Source organism: Hyperolius riggenbachi, chromosome 8 (assembly GCF_040937935.1).
Source record: "Hyperolius riggenbachi isolate aHypRig1 chromosome 8, aHypRig1.pri, whole genome shotgun sequence".
Classification (NCBI taxonomy): Eukaryota; Metazoa; Chordata; class Amphibia; order Anura; family Hyperoliidae; genus Hyperolius; species Hyperolius riggenbachi.
In genome coordinates, this window is record NC_090653.1 from 38,231,305 (window position 1) to 38,246,511 (window position 15,207).

Consider the following 15,207-nt stretch of genomic DNA (forward strand, 5'->3'; position numbering starts at 1 on the left):
GTACAGTAAGAGTAAGTAGTAACAGTAAGTAGAACTAACTAATTACAATAATCAATCAGCGATCAGAAGGAAATGGAGTGTGGGTGTGTGTACACTCAGACAGTGAGTGCACGCACGCAGGAGCTAGTAGCCTATGAACACAGTGACTGAGTGTCCTAGACTCCTAGTACAGTAAGAGTAAGTAGTAACAGTAAGTAGAACTAACTAATTACAATAATCAATCAGCGATCAGAAGGAAATGGAGTGTGGGTGTGTGTACACTCAGACAGTGAGTGCACGCACGCAGGAGCTAGTAGCCTATGAACACAGTGACTGAGTGTCCTAGACTCCTAGTACAGTAAGAGTAAGTAGTAACAGTAAGTAGAACTAACTAATTACAATAATCAATCAGCGATCAGAAGGAAATGGAGTGTGGGTGGTGTGTGTACACTCAGACAGTGAGTGACCGCACGCAGGAGCTAGTAGCCTATGGACAGTGACTGAGTGTCCTAGACTCCTAGTACAGTAAGAGTAAGTAGTAACAGTAAGTAGAACTAACTAATTACAATAATCAATCAGCGATCAGAAGGAAATGGAGTGTGGGTGGTGTGTGTACACTCAGACAGTGAGTGACCGCACGCAGGAGCTAGTAGCCTATGGACAGTGACTGAGTGTCCTAGACTCCTAGTACAGTAAGAGTAAGTAGTAACAGTAAGTAGAACTAACTAATTACAATAATCAATCAGCGATCAGAAGGAAATGGAGTGTGGGTGTGTGTACACTGAGACAGTGAGTGCACGCACGCAGGAGCTAGTAGCCTATGAACACAGTGACTGAGTGTCCTAGACTCCTAGTACAGTAAGAGTAAGTAGTAACAGTAAGTAGAACTAACTAATTACAATAATCAATCAGCGATCAGAAGGAAATGGAGTGTGGGTGGTGTGTGTACACTCAGACAGTGAGTGACCGCACGCAGGAGCTAGTAGCCTATGAACACAGTGACTGAGTGTCCTAGACTCCTAGTACAGTAAGAGTAAGTAGTAACAGTAAGTACAACTAACTAATTACGATAATCAATCAGCGATCAGAAGGAAATAGAGTGTGGGTGGTGTGTGTACACTCAGACAGTGAGTGACCGCACGCAGGAGCTAGTAGCCTATGGACAGTGACTGAGTGTCCTAGACTCCTAGTACAGTAAGAGTAAGTAGTAACAGTAAGTAGAACTAACTAATTACAATAATCAATCAGCGATCAGAAGAAAATGGAGTGTGGGTGTGTGTACACTCAGACAGTGAGTGCACGCACGCAGGAGCTAGTAGCCTATGAACACAGTGACTGAGTGTCCTAGACTCCTAGTACAGTAAGAGTAAGTAGTAACAGTAAGTAGAACTAACTAATTACAATAATCAATCAGCGATCAGAAGGAAATGGAGTGTGGGTGGTGTGTGTACACTCAGACAGTGAGTGACCGCACGCAGGAGCTAGTAGCCTATAAACACAGTGACTGAGTGTCCTAGACTCCTAGTACAGTAAGAGTAAGTAGTAACAGTAAGTAGAACTAACTAATTACAATAATCAATCAGCGATCAGAAGGAAATGGAGTGTGGGTGTGTGTACACTCAGACAGTGAGTGCACGCACGCAGGAGCTAGTAGCCTATGAACACAGTGACTGAGTGTCCTAGACTCCTAGTACAGTAAGAGTAAGTAGTAACAGTAAGTAGAACTAACTAATTACAATAATCAATCAGCGATCAGAAGGAAATGGAGTGTGGGTGGTGTGTGTACACTCAGACAGTAAGTGACCGCACGCAGGAGCTAGTAGCCTATGGACAGTGACTGAGTGTCCTAGACTCCTAGTACAGTAAGAGTAAGTAGTAACAGTAAGTAGAACTAACTAATTACAATAATCAATCAGCGATCAGAAGGAAATGGAGTGTGGGTGGTGTGTGTACACTCAGACAGTGAGTGACCGCACGCAGGAGCTAGTAGCCTATGGACAGTGACTGAGTGTCCTAGACTCCTAGTACAGTAAGAGTAAGTAGTAACAGTAAGTAGAACTAACTAATTACAATAATCAATCAGCGATCAAAAGGAAATGGAGTGTGGGTGTGTGTACACTCAGACAGTGAGTGCACGCACGCAGGAGCTAGTAGCCTATGAACACAGTGACTGAGTGTCCTAGACTCCTAGTACAGTAAGAGTAAGTAGTAACAGTAAGTAGAACTAACTAATTACAATAATCAATCAGCGATCAGAAGGAAATGGAGTGTGGGTGGTGTGTGTACACTCAGACAGTGAGTGACCGCACGCAGGAGCTAGTAGCCTATGAACACAGTGACTGAGTGTCCTAGACTCCTAGTACAGTAAGAGTAAGTAGTAACAGTAAGTAGAACTAACTAATTACAATAATCAATCAGCGATCAGAAGGAAATGGAGTGTGGGTGTGTGTACACTCAGACAGTGAGTGCACGCACGCAGGAGCTAGTAGCCTATGAACACAGTGACTGAGTGTCCTAGACTCCTAGTACAGTAAGAGTAAGTAGTAACAGTAAGTAGAACTAACTAATTACAATAATCAATCAGCGATCAGAAGGAAATGGAGTGTGGGTGGTGTGTGTACACTCAGACAGTGAGTGACCGCACGCAGGAGCTAGTAGCCTATGGACAGTGACTGAGTGTCCTAGACTCCTAGTACAGTAAGAGTAAGTAGTAACAGTAAGTAGAACTAACTAATTACAATAATCAATCAGCGATCAGAAGGAAATGGAGTGTGGGTGGTGTGTGTACACTCAGACAGTGAGTGACCGCACGCAGGAGCTAGTAGCCTATGGACAGTGACTGAGTGTCCTAGACTCCTAGTACAGTAAGAGTAAGTAGTAACAGTAAGTAGAACTAACTAATTACAATAATCAATCAGCGATCAGAAGGAAATGGGGTGTGGGTGTGTGTACACTCAGACAGTGAGTGCACGCACGCAGGAGCTAGTAGCCTATGGACAGTGACTGAGTGTCCTAGACTCCTAGTACAGTAAGAGTAAGTAGTAACAGTAAGTAGAACTAACTAATTACGATAATCAATCAGCGATCAGAAGGAAATAGAGTGTGTGTTGTGTGTGTACACTCAGACAGTGAGTGCAGTGCGCACACGCAGGAGCTAGTAGCCTATATGAACAGTGACAGTGAGTGTCCCTACGGGTACAGTAAGAGTAAGTAGTAAGTAAGTACAACTAACTAACAATAATATATCAGTAATCAGAAGGAAATAGAGTGTGTGTACACACAGACAGTGAGTGAGTGCACACACGCAGGAGCTAGCTAGTAGCCTATAAACAGTGACAGTCAGTGAGTGTCCTACTCCTAGTACAGTATAACTACAATACTATTAGTAAAGGACAGCAGAAATACTGGTATAGATGAGAGAAATAAACAGAGGAAAGCTGCCCACAGAGGCAAGGCCCCCCTGAGGCCTAAACCTGTAAGCTTGCAGCAGCTGCCTGTCTCTAATGTAACACACAAGCTACTAACTAAAATACAATGTCTATCTAACTAACAACAATATAGGTGTATATGGCAGGTGTAGGTGAGCAAAAACGCTAGGTAAATGATCACAATAGAGCACTTGCTAAGCCAAAGCACAAAGGAGCAACTCTCTCTCTGTACAAGTCTCAGGCAAGCATGGAGAAACGGAACATGGCGGCCGCTATTTATAGGGTAGGGGCTGGCCAGGGTCCCCCTCTGTGATTGGCTGCCGTCAGAGGGCCTGGGAGCCCTCTGATTGGCTCTAAGGACATCAATCTGGGCTATGACGCTATTCGAGCTCGGTACCGAGCTCGAATAGCGCCGGGTTGCTCGAATAGCTCGAATAGTGAATGGGCTATTCGAGTGTACTCGGATAGCCCATTCGAATAGCTACAGCTATTCGGAGCTCGAATACCGAGCTCGAATAGCTGAAAAAGAGCTCGAATATTCGAGCTACTCGAATATTCGAGCTCTGCTGAGCACCACTGATAGTGTAGTATTAGATGGCTCACAGCCACTTTCTCTAGGGCAGCATGTAGAGTAGTATTAGATGACTCACAGTCTTAAAGTGATCTTTAATTTGTAAATGATGGTTCTGATCCAGTTCTGTAATATGCCTGAAGAAGAAACGTAAAGGAGTTATCAGGCAAAAAATAATACAACAAGCGATACTTACCCGGGGCTTCCTCCAGCCCCAAGCTCCCAGCATGTCCCTCCCCGCAGCTCTGCACGCAGCCGTTCGCCGCAGCTCCGTCCTGGTCCCCGGCGATGATGTCAGGCTGACCTCCAGGTCGGCCAGTACTGGACCTGCGAGTGCGGCGCTGTCAATCACCGCCACGTGGACCAGAGTGGACTGCGCATGGGACCGGGGCGGAGCTGTGGCGAACGGCTGCAGGGAGAGCTGCAGGGAGGGACATGCTAGGAGCTTGGGGCTGGAGGAAGCCCCGGGTAAGTATCGCTTGTCGTATTATTTTTTGCATGATAACTCCTTTAAAGTTTCAAAAGCTTGCAAACAATACTGGCAAATGAGCACCTTGGGGCCTATCTCCTCATGGAGGACTCTCATGGTTTTGTTTAGTTTCAAAAGCACTTAGCGTGAGGCAGTTGCTCCGTCCAACTGTCAAAAAAAATTGTGCAGTGAGCATGGAGGCTGGCCAGTATCTTTGTATAAATCCTTTTCAGGGAGTGTCTTTATAAAGAATAAAGGCCATGCTGATAATCCCCTAGGGAGAGATGGACTAGCCCAAAACCTGTCAGTAATGTCAGATTTCTACTACCTGCTGTAAGTGACAGCAACAGAGGAGAAAAGTAATTAATGGCTCAATTTTCTCTGGAAGAAATGTACCTCTTTTTTTGTATATATTTACATGTACAGGTATTTTAATTTTTACAATTTTCACGATAGTGGTCCTTTAAGATGAATACTCACCATAGCGACGCAGGAAGCTGGATTCATCGATGTCCCTTGACAACGAGCGTTCCCCAATCCATCTTCCTGCCGGCGGGTGAAAGTGACGTTACATGAGGGGCGCGAATGGGAAATTAAGCCATCGTGGTACTTTGCGCGGAGTCACCAGGGATCTTAAAAATCCACTGTGACAATCGTTATCGCTGCACATCGCTAAACGTCGTTCGCATGATCACATGCCTGTACCCATGTTGCAAGATCATGGAAATGGTCAGTCATCGCTCAAAAATCGCCCATTGTCTGAAAAATTGTTGGGAAAAATGTATAGTGGGCACAGGTCTTTGGGCTATCCAGAAATGCACTGGCTACAGAAGAAAGGATTCCATGGTGGACGCTGACATTGAAATGTAAAACAGAAGGTAAGTATAATTCTCCTAGGGTTAGAACTAGGCATATCATAGGAGGGTGAAGTGACAGGGTAATCTAGCATTAGCTTTTAGGAATACAGTAGAAGGTTACAGGAATGGCTAACAATAAGAGAGAGTAGGTAAAGGTTAGGCACCAGGAAGCGATTAATGTTGGGGTGTAAAAAAACTATGTCTTAAGCTGCCGCCCATATACAGCAGATTCGATCACTGTGATTGAATCTGCTGTGAAATCGTTGCGCAAACGCTGACAGAACGATCGATTTCCGTCCGAAATCAATCGTTCCCGCCGATTCCCGTCGATCCGTCCATGCGGAAGATTTCCCTCAATCGCCGGCGGGTCGGGAGTGCGTCGATAGCGGCGTTCGAATGCCCGACGACCGACGCTAGCGGCAATACATTACCTGCTCCGGCCGGCGCGACTCCCCCTCTGTCCCCGCAGCTTCTTCTCCGCCCTGGGTCCTGGACCGGCTCCTGCTTCATTGAACTTCCTGTCCCGGCGGGAAGTTTAAACAGTAGAGCGCCCTCTACTGTTTAAACTTCCCCCGGACAGGAAGTTCAGTGAAGACAAGCCAGCCGGACCAGAGACCAGTCCAGAGAAGAAGCTGCGGGGACAGAGGGGGAGTCGCGCCGGCCGGAGCAGGTAATGTATGCGGGCGGGGGCAGCGGCAGCACCACCACCACCACAGATTGTGATCGGCTTCATTCTGAAATCGATTCACAATCTGTTTGCAGTAAAGGCAGCCATACAATCCCTCTCTGATCAGATTCGATCAGAGAGGGATCTATCTGTTAGTCGAATCTGATGGCAAATCGACCTGTGTATGGCCACCTTTAGAAAGGGGTTAACTTTGGGTGAAGGAAGAGATTAGACATGAGTGAGGGGTTAATGTTGGGGAAAAGGTGGGGGGGGGGGAGGGATTGGTTAGGGTTAGATATTAGACAGGGGTTGTTTGTGTGTGTGTGTGTGTGTGTGGGGGGGGGGGGCAGGTTAATGTTATGTATCAGGAAAGTTAACATAAAAGGGGGGGAGGGAATTAGGCACTAGAAAGGATTTAGCACTGCGGGGGCTAGATATGGCATCTGGAAGTGTAAAGATTCTTGGGAGGATACAGGAATATGTTGGTGTGTCGGAGGTTAGGCTTGGCCATCGAGAAGGGATTAACTTTGAGGGAATAGAATTAGGTGTCAGTAAGGAAATGTATTGAAATGGAAACAATAAAGCCGGGTACACACTTACATTTATGATTGGCCAATCACTGACCAATCTTCACCACCTTCTCATGTATTATGAGGATTATCATATACTGAATCCTATAAGCAGATTGCGTAGGTAATCTCTCATACATACACATAATGGCCACATGCCTTATTTGGTGGGGCTTTTTGAGGAGAATTAATTTGTTTCCAGGAAGTGGTTCTGCTGAGTAGAGATGGGAAGTTCGGATCTTTTCAATGATCTGGATGATTCGAATCGGATCATTGAAAAGATCCGGATCTTTGATCCGAATCTCGGATCATTTTACTACCGCAGCATTCGGGGTGAAATGACTAGCAGGACAGGTCTTTCCCTGCTGTGGACAGGAGAAGGGGAGGGGGGTGGACACACAGAGAAGGGGAGAAGATGGACAGAGGGCAGGGAGTGGACAGAGAAGGGAGGAGGGACGAGCAGAGAGCATAAATGTTTGCACACAATACCCACATGCTGCAATCATATGTTTTACATGTATTTCACCTATATGCTCAACTGTATACTTTGAATGGAAACGTCGCACAGTGATAGAAAGCATTCCCAGAAGTGTAGTGCAGCTGTTTAGAGCCAGTGCAGGAGGATCATATTGCCCTGCAATCACAGTGCCTGCAAAGTTACAGAGCTGTGCTGAGCTGAGCCAAAAGCTTCCAATGTGCTTCCAAAAGCGTTCACTGTGCACAACTACGAACAGACAGCCTGTAATGAGCAGCACGTTATAGCCAGTATGTGTGCTCTACACATATCTGGCAGTGGCACCGATGTCCCCTCTCTCTCATCTACCTGTCTCCCTGCAAGGCTGCCTCCCATCCAACAGAGCGATCTATCTCAGCTCTGCTTCCAGGTCCCCGCTGCCCGCTGAGAGGGGGCGTGTCGCTTCTGGCCCCGCCCCTTTTGCGATCCGAATCACTCATTTTGATGATTCGGATGATCGACTCATAAAATAGATTCGGATCAAAGATCCGAATCGTTCATGATCCGGACAACACTACTGCTGAGAAGCTGCTGCACGTTTAGGCAGACATTTGTGTAGCTCGGAGGTGAAAGGCAGGGCAGTTACTTTCTCGGTTATATTGCTCCCAATAATATGAGGGACTTTCCTAAAATAAAAAAATTAAAAAAAACTTCACTCAGTTTACCTTACTACTACTACATGGATTTGGACAGAAAAGATTATATCACATTCAGTGGTCGCCTTAGGCCCTATTTCCACTAAGCGTGCATCCAGCACAAATCTCAGCATTTCCCTGCATATGAGAGGGGCGGGGAAACGCTGCCTATCTATCTACCTAGTGGCTTGCTGTCCACAGCGGGGTGAATGTGGACAGCATGCAGCAGTTTTATGCAGCATGCAGCCGAATCCCTATAGCCGTGCCGGCTTAGTGATTTGGGCCGCGGCTGTGCAACACAATGGAAGTCACGGACGAATCGTAAACTGCTGCATCTCCTAGTGGGAACAGACCCTCAGGGCTGCCGTTCAGTGTGCCAGAAAGAAGAAATTAATTACCTTCACTTTCACTTTCACTTGTGAACATCTATATACAGAATCTCGTCCTGCAGACTTTCTCTTTCTTGCAAGCTACCATGTGTGACAAGCAAATTGCTGCTCTCTCCACACTATATGACTTATCAGACCTCAAGCTATGGCTCTGGAAGTCTTTACCTATACATCTGCTACCTACTTATCTTAGGAATCCATGCAGGTAAGTGCTAATAATCGTACATGCTACTATTAGAGAACGTATACTAATAACTTTATTCTTATATGTGAACCACTTAAAAAAAAAAATAAACTTTACATTTTTCTGTACAACTGATCTTTTTTATTGAATTGTCGTAAAATTGGATCATTTTGTTGTATTGTGCACACGATGCAATGAAGTGATCCAATTTTACAGCAATTCTATAAATATGATCATTTGTACGTAGAAATAGAAAGCTTTTTTTTTTCATTCATTCAAGAAATCTGATCAAATTTCCTGTTTCCGGTGTCATCCTCTGGCCCCTCGCATGTCTTCTTGTGTCCCCGGTGTCATCCTCTGGCCCTCGCATGTCTTCCTGTTTCCCCCATGTCATCCTCTGGCCCTCGCATGTCTTCCTGTGTCCCCGGTGTCATCCTCTGGCCCTCGCATGTCTTCTTGTGTCCCCGGTGTCATCCTCTGGCCCCTTGCATGTCTTCCTGTGTCCCCAGTTTCGTCCTCTGGCCCCTCGCATGTCTTCCTGTGTCCCCCGGTGTTGTTCTCTGGCCCTGAAGTATAATACTTATACAGCCGAGTACACGCAGCTTGTGCGGAAGTATCTGCACACTGGAGGCTACAAAAGGTTTTCTGAAGCGATACACAAATCAGGCGGTGGGCGCTGCCCCAGAACCGTCAATCACTGCTGCGCACTTCTCTGCTCCATCTTCTGCGCAGCCATGATTAGTAGGTTTTGGGGCAGCGCCCCCCCCGCCTGATTTGTGTATCGCTTCAGAAAACCTTTTGTTCTTCCGCACACGCTGTGTGTACTCGGCTGTGTAAGTATTATACTCCAGGACCAGAGGACAACACCGGGGGACACAGGAATACATGCGAGGCAGGGGCGCCTGGAGGCACAGCCAGTACAAGCAGTTGCCTGAGGCGGCATGGCTGTCAGAAGGCGGCGTCTGCCGCAACAATAACATTACATTTTTAATAGCTCTTCTTCACCTTGCCCGCAACAGAGCTGACAGGCGCGCTTTCAGGCTCCTTTCCACTCTGCAAGCCACCCGCACGTCACATAAGAGAGCAGAGCAGGACAATCCAGAAGTGAGTTGCAGTCACTACCTCTCCATCCCCTCTGCATCAACCCCATGCTTCACATCTCTCCACCCTGCCCAATGTGCAGACTTCTAGCAGTCCCTTTTCTCTATGCACCAAAATAACAGCCTCAGACTCAGCCAATTCTGACACCTTCTTCCCAACCTTCAATGATGAACTGCTGTCACCCACCTGCACCCCTAATCAGCCCTCCTGCTTTTATATAAACCCCCCTCCCCCAGCAAACCCCACATTCTCTCACCAGCAGCACCCTTATTCAATTTTTACACTAAACCTGAGGAGAAAGGGAGTTAAAAGATATATTACCTACAGGATGTATAGGCTATCCTTACACTTTCAGCCTCTGTACTGTGTCCGGGCTTCCCTCCATCTTGCTGCTGCAACTTCCACTCTGGATGTCCAGGCCACAGTCCATCCATGCAGTGACGCAGCCACTCTGTACGCACTCCCACACAGCTGCATGTTGCAGCCATCACCAGGATCATTCTGTGCAAATGCAGTTCTTATTATGCTCTCGCCCATAGCTGCTGTGCACAGCCATTCGGGAGTGCGTACAGAGAGGGCGAATAGAGTGGACTGCGCATGTTCCAGGCTCCGACTGGTACCAGCCAAAGCTACAAAGGGATGCTACATGGCAAGGGAGGCAGAAAACCGTAAAGACCTTGGAGGTGTCAGAAGAGCCTAAAAATCATCTAGATAAGTATATTATCTTTTATACTTTTTACCCTCAGGTAAACATTAAAGCACACTTAAGATGATGTATTCACCACCTGCACTTAGTGTGACATAAGGTTGTTCTTTGCTGCCAGCCATGTAACCACACTCTACTGTTAGGCCCCATTCACACTTAAAACCGCAAAATGCTGGCGTTTTGCCGGAGTGAGCTGTTACTCTGTGCCTGTACTGATAGTAAACTAGCTGCAGCGTGTGCTGATCTCTGCTGCCTCCAGTATGTACAGTATAAGCTGTTACTCTGTGCCTGTACTGATAGTAACTAGCTGCAGCGTGTGCTGATCTCTGCTGCCTCCAGTATGTACAGTATAAGCTGTTACTCTGTGCCTGTACTGATAGTAACTAGCTGCAGCGTGTGCTGATCTCTGCTGCCTCCAGTATTTACAGTATAAGCTGTTACTCTGTGCATGTACTGATAGTAAACTAGCTGCAGCGTGTGCTGATCTCTGCTACCTCCAGTATGTACAGTATAAGCTGTTACTCTGTGCCTGTACTTATAGTAAACTAGCTGCAGCGTGTGCTGATCTCTGCTACCTCCAGTATGTACAGTATAAGCTGTTACCCTGTGCCTGTACTTCTAGTAAACTAGCTACAGTGTGTGCTGATCTCTGCTGCCTCCAGTATATACAGTATAAGCTGTTACTCTGTGCCTGTACTGATAGTAAACTAGCTGCAGCGTGTGCTGATCTCTGCTCCTGCCTCCAGTATATACAGTATAAGCTGTTACTCTGTGCCTGTACTGATAGTAAACTAACTGCAGTGTGTGCTGATCTCTGCTGCCTCCAGTATGTACAGTATAAGCTGTTACGCTGTGCCTGTACTGATAGTAATCTAGGTGCAGTGTGTGCTGATCTCTGCTGCCTCCAGTATATGCAGTATAAGCTGTTACTCTGTGTCTGTACTGATAGTAAACTAGCTGCAGCGTGTGCTGATCTCTGCTGCCTCCAGTATGTACAGTATAAGCTGTTACTCTGTGCCTGTACTGATAGTAACTAGCTGCAGCTTGTGCTGATCTCTGCTGCCTCCAGTATGTACCGTATAAGCTGTTACTCTGTGCCTGTACTGATAGTAAACTAGCTGCAGTGTGTGTCGTTCATTTCTATCCTCAGTATGTACAGTATAGGCTGTTACTCTGTGCCTGTACTGATAGTAAACTAGCTGCAGTGTGTGCTGATCTCTGCTACCTCCAGTATATACAGTATAAACTGTTACTCTGTGCCTGTACTGATAGTAAACTAGCTCCAGCGTGTGCTGATCTCTACTACCTCCAGTATGTACAGTATAAGCTGTTACTCTGTGCCTGTACTGATAGTAAACTAGCTGCAGTGTGTGTCTTTCATTTCTACCCTCAGTATGTACAGTATAAACTGTTACTCTGTGCCTGTACTGATAGTAAACTAGCTGCAGCGTGTGCTGATCTCTACTACCTCCAGTATGTACAGTATAAGCTGTTGGGGCTGGTGCACACCGAGCGGCTTTTTCAGCGTTTATGGATCCGCTTGGTCAATGTATCTCAATGGGCTGGTGCACACCAGAGCGGGAGGCATTTTGCAGAAACGAATCCTCCCGGGGTGAGGCGTTTTTTGGATTGTGGATGCGTTTCTGCCTCAATGTTAAGTATAGGAAAAACGCAAACCGCTCTGAAAAACGGCAGTTCAGAGCGGTTTTGCAGGCGTTTTTGTTACAGAAGCTGTTCAGTAACAGCTTTACTGTAACAATATATTAAATGTACTATACTGAAATCCGCTGCAGCAAAACGCTAGCAAAACGCCATAGAAAAATAAAAAAAAGCGTTTCAAAATCTGCTAGCATTTTGCGGATCTGCTAGCGGGTTTTGGTGTGCACCAGGCCTTACTCTGTGCCTGTACTGATAGTAAACTAGCTGCAGTGTGTGTCTTTCATTTCTACCCTCAGTATGTACAGTATAATCAGTCACTCTCTGCTTTTTAGTAAACCAGCGGCATTGTGTGATGATCCAGTACTAGCTCCAGTATGTACAGTTTTAGCTGTAAAGCCTGTTACACACATCAAAATTGTTTTCACCAATGTAACCACTTTTATGTAGTATAAGAGCTCCTCTGTTCATAGTATACAAAATCTGTTGACCCTCATACTACAAGAAGATGGAAAAATTGGTCAGGGATTGGTCAATCAAAATTGTGTGTGTGCACTTGATATTTTGGAGTTATTGTTGCAGCTGGCATTTTGGAGGCTCGTGATTACTAAATACCATGCTAATACATGAACCAAAAGAAACCTGTGTGGGTTCCCTTCTTGGGGAGGGGAGACTGTTGTCTTATTACTTTTAAGGACACTTTGTCTTACTGTGTTTATAGGAGGAAACTCAGGCCCAGATTCTGTATTACCACATGCCACTTTTTTTTTGAGGAGGGGGCGCAACAGGTTTTCTTGCCTGGAGTGACAATAGGGCTAGAGGCACCACTGATGCGAGGGGTCAGAGGATGACATCGGGGACACAGGAGGACATGCAGGGGGCGAGAGGATGACATCGGGGACACAGGAGGACATGTGGGGGGTCAGAGGATGGACACTGGGACACAGGAGGACATGCAGGGGGGTGGAGAACAGACAAGGGGGACACAGGAGGACATGCAGGGGGGTGGAGAACAGACAAGGGGGACACAGGAGGACATGCAGGGGGTGGAGAACAGACAAGGGGGACACAGGAGGACATGCAGGGGGTCAGAGGACAGTAGTGGTGCTCAGCAGAGCTCGAATATTCGAGTAGCTCGAATATTCGAGCTCTTTTTCAGCTATTCGAGCTCGGTATTCGAGCTCCGAATAGCTGGAGCTATTCGAATGGGCTATCCGAGTACACTCGAATAGCCCATTCACTATTCGAGCTATTCGAGCAACCCGGCGCTATTCGAGCTCGGTACCGAGCTCGAATAGCGTCATAGCCCAGATTGATGTCCTTAGAGCCAATCAGAGGGCTCCCAGGCCCTCTGACGGCAGCCAATCACAGAGGGGGACCCTGGCCAGCCCCTACCCTATAAATAGCGGCCGCCATGTTCCGTTTCTCCATGCTTGCCTGAGACTTGTACAGAGAGAGAGTTGCTCCTTTGTGCTTTGGCTTAGCAAGTGCTCTATTGTGATCATTTACCTAGCGTTTTTGCTCACCTACACCTGCCATATACACCTATATTGTTGTTAGTTAGATAGACATTGTATTTTAGTTAGTAGCTTGTGTGTTACATTAGAGACAGGCAGCTGCTGCAAGCTTACAGGTTTAGGCCTCAGGGGGGCCTTGCCTCTGTGGGCAGCTGTCCTCTGTTTATTTCTCTCATCTATACCAGTATTTCTGCTGTCCTTTACTAATAGTATTGTAGTTATACTGTACTAGGAGTAGGACACTCACTGACTGTCACTGTTTATAGGCTACTAGCTAGCTCCTGCGTGTGTGCACTCACTGTCTGTGTACACACTACACACACTCTATTTCCTTCCGATTGCTGATAGATTATTGTTATTTAGTTGTACTTACTTACTACTTACTCTTACTGTACCCGTAGGGACACTCACTGTCACTGTTCATATAGGCTACTAGCTCCTGCGTGTGCGCACTGCACTCACTGTCTGAGTGTACACACACAACACACACTCTATTTCCTTCTGATCGCTGATTGATTATCGTAATTAGTTAGTTGTACTTACTGTTACTACTTACTCTTACTGTACTAGGAGTCTAGGACACTCAGTCACTGTCCATAGGCTACTAGCTCCTGCGTGCGTGCACTCACTGTCTGAGTGTACACACACCCACACTCCATTTCCTTCTGATCGCTGATTGATTATCGTAATTAGTTAGTTCTACTTACTGTTACTACTTACTCTTACTGTACTAGGAGTCTAGGACACTCAGTCACTGTGTTCATAGGCTACTAGCTCCTGCGTGCGTGCACTCACTGTCTGAGTGTACACACACCCACACTCCATTTCCTTCTGATCGCTGATTGATTATCGTAATTAGTTAGTTGTACTTACTGTTAATACTTACTCTTACTGTACTAGGAGTCTAGGACACTCAGTCACTGTCCATAGGCTACTAGCTCCTGCGTGCGGTCACTCACTGTCTGAGTGTACACACACCACCCACACTCTATTTCCTTCTGATCGCTGATTGATTATTGTAATTAGTTAGTTCTACTTACTGTTACTACTTACTCTTACTGTACTAGGAGTCTAGGACACTCAGTCACTGTGTTCATAGGCTACTAGCTCCTGCGTGCGTGCACTCACTGTCTGAGTGTACACACACCCACACTCCATTTCCTTCTGATCGCTGATTGATTATTGTAATTAGTTAGTTCTACTTACTGTTACTACTTACTCTTACTGTACTAGGAGTCTAGGACACTCAGTCACTGTCCATAGGCTACTAGCTCCTGCGTGCGGTCACTCACTGTCTGAGTGTACACACACCACCCACACTCTATTTCCTTCTGATCGCTGATTGATTATTGTAATTAGTTAGTTCTACTTACTGTTACTACTTACTCTTACTGTACTAGGAGTCTAGGACACTCAGTCACTGTGTTCATAGGCTTCTAGCTCCTGCGTGCGTGCACTCACTGTCTGAGTGTACACACACCCACACTCCATTTCCTTCTGATCGCTGATTGATTATTGTAATTAGTTAGTTCTACTTACTGTTACTACTTACTCTTACTGTACTAGGAGTCTAGGACACTCAGTCACTGTGTTCATAGGCTACTAGCTCCTGCGTGCGTGCACTCACTGTCTGAGTGTACACACACCCACACTCCATTTCCTTCTGATTGCTGATTGATTATTGTAATTAGTTAGTTCTACTTACTGTTACTACTTACTCTTACTGTATTAGGAGTCTAGGACACTCAGTCACTGTGTTCATAGGCTACTAGCTCCTGCGTGCGTGCACTCACTGTCTGAGTGTACACACACCCACACTCCATTTCCTTCTGATCGCTGATTGATTATTGTAATTAGTTAGTTCTACTTACTGTTACTACTTACTCTTACTGTACTAGGAGTCTAGGACACTCAGTCACTGTCCATAGGCTACTAGCTCCTGCGTGCGGTCACTCACTGTCTGAG

General features: G+C 46.2%; 1 protein-coding gene across 3 annotated transcripts in view; it reads left to right on the forward strand.

Annotated features, from left to right (window-relative positions):
• Positions 1-7,705: 7,705 nt before the first annotated feature.
• Positions 7,706-15,207, forward strand: part of LOC137528736 (major histocompatibility complex class I-related gene protein-like) — a 33,256-nt gene continuing 25,754 nt past the window's right edge. The window contains exon 1 of one of the 3 annotated variants that reach the window (XM_068250260.1): positions 7,706-8,283. In XM_068250260.1, coding sequence (XP_068106361.1) covers positions 8,202-8,283 — 82 coding nt within the window. In that variant the 5' untranslated portion in view covers positions 7,706-8,201. Of the gene's footprint in view, positions 8,284-9,183; positions 9,367-15,207 lie in introns of those variants that run through there. The other 2 variants (XM_068250259.1, XM_068250261.1) reach the window with 2 other exon arrangements.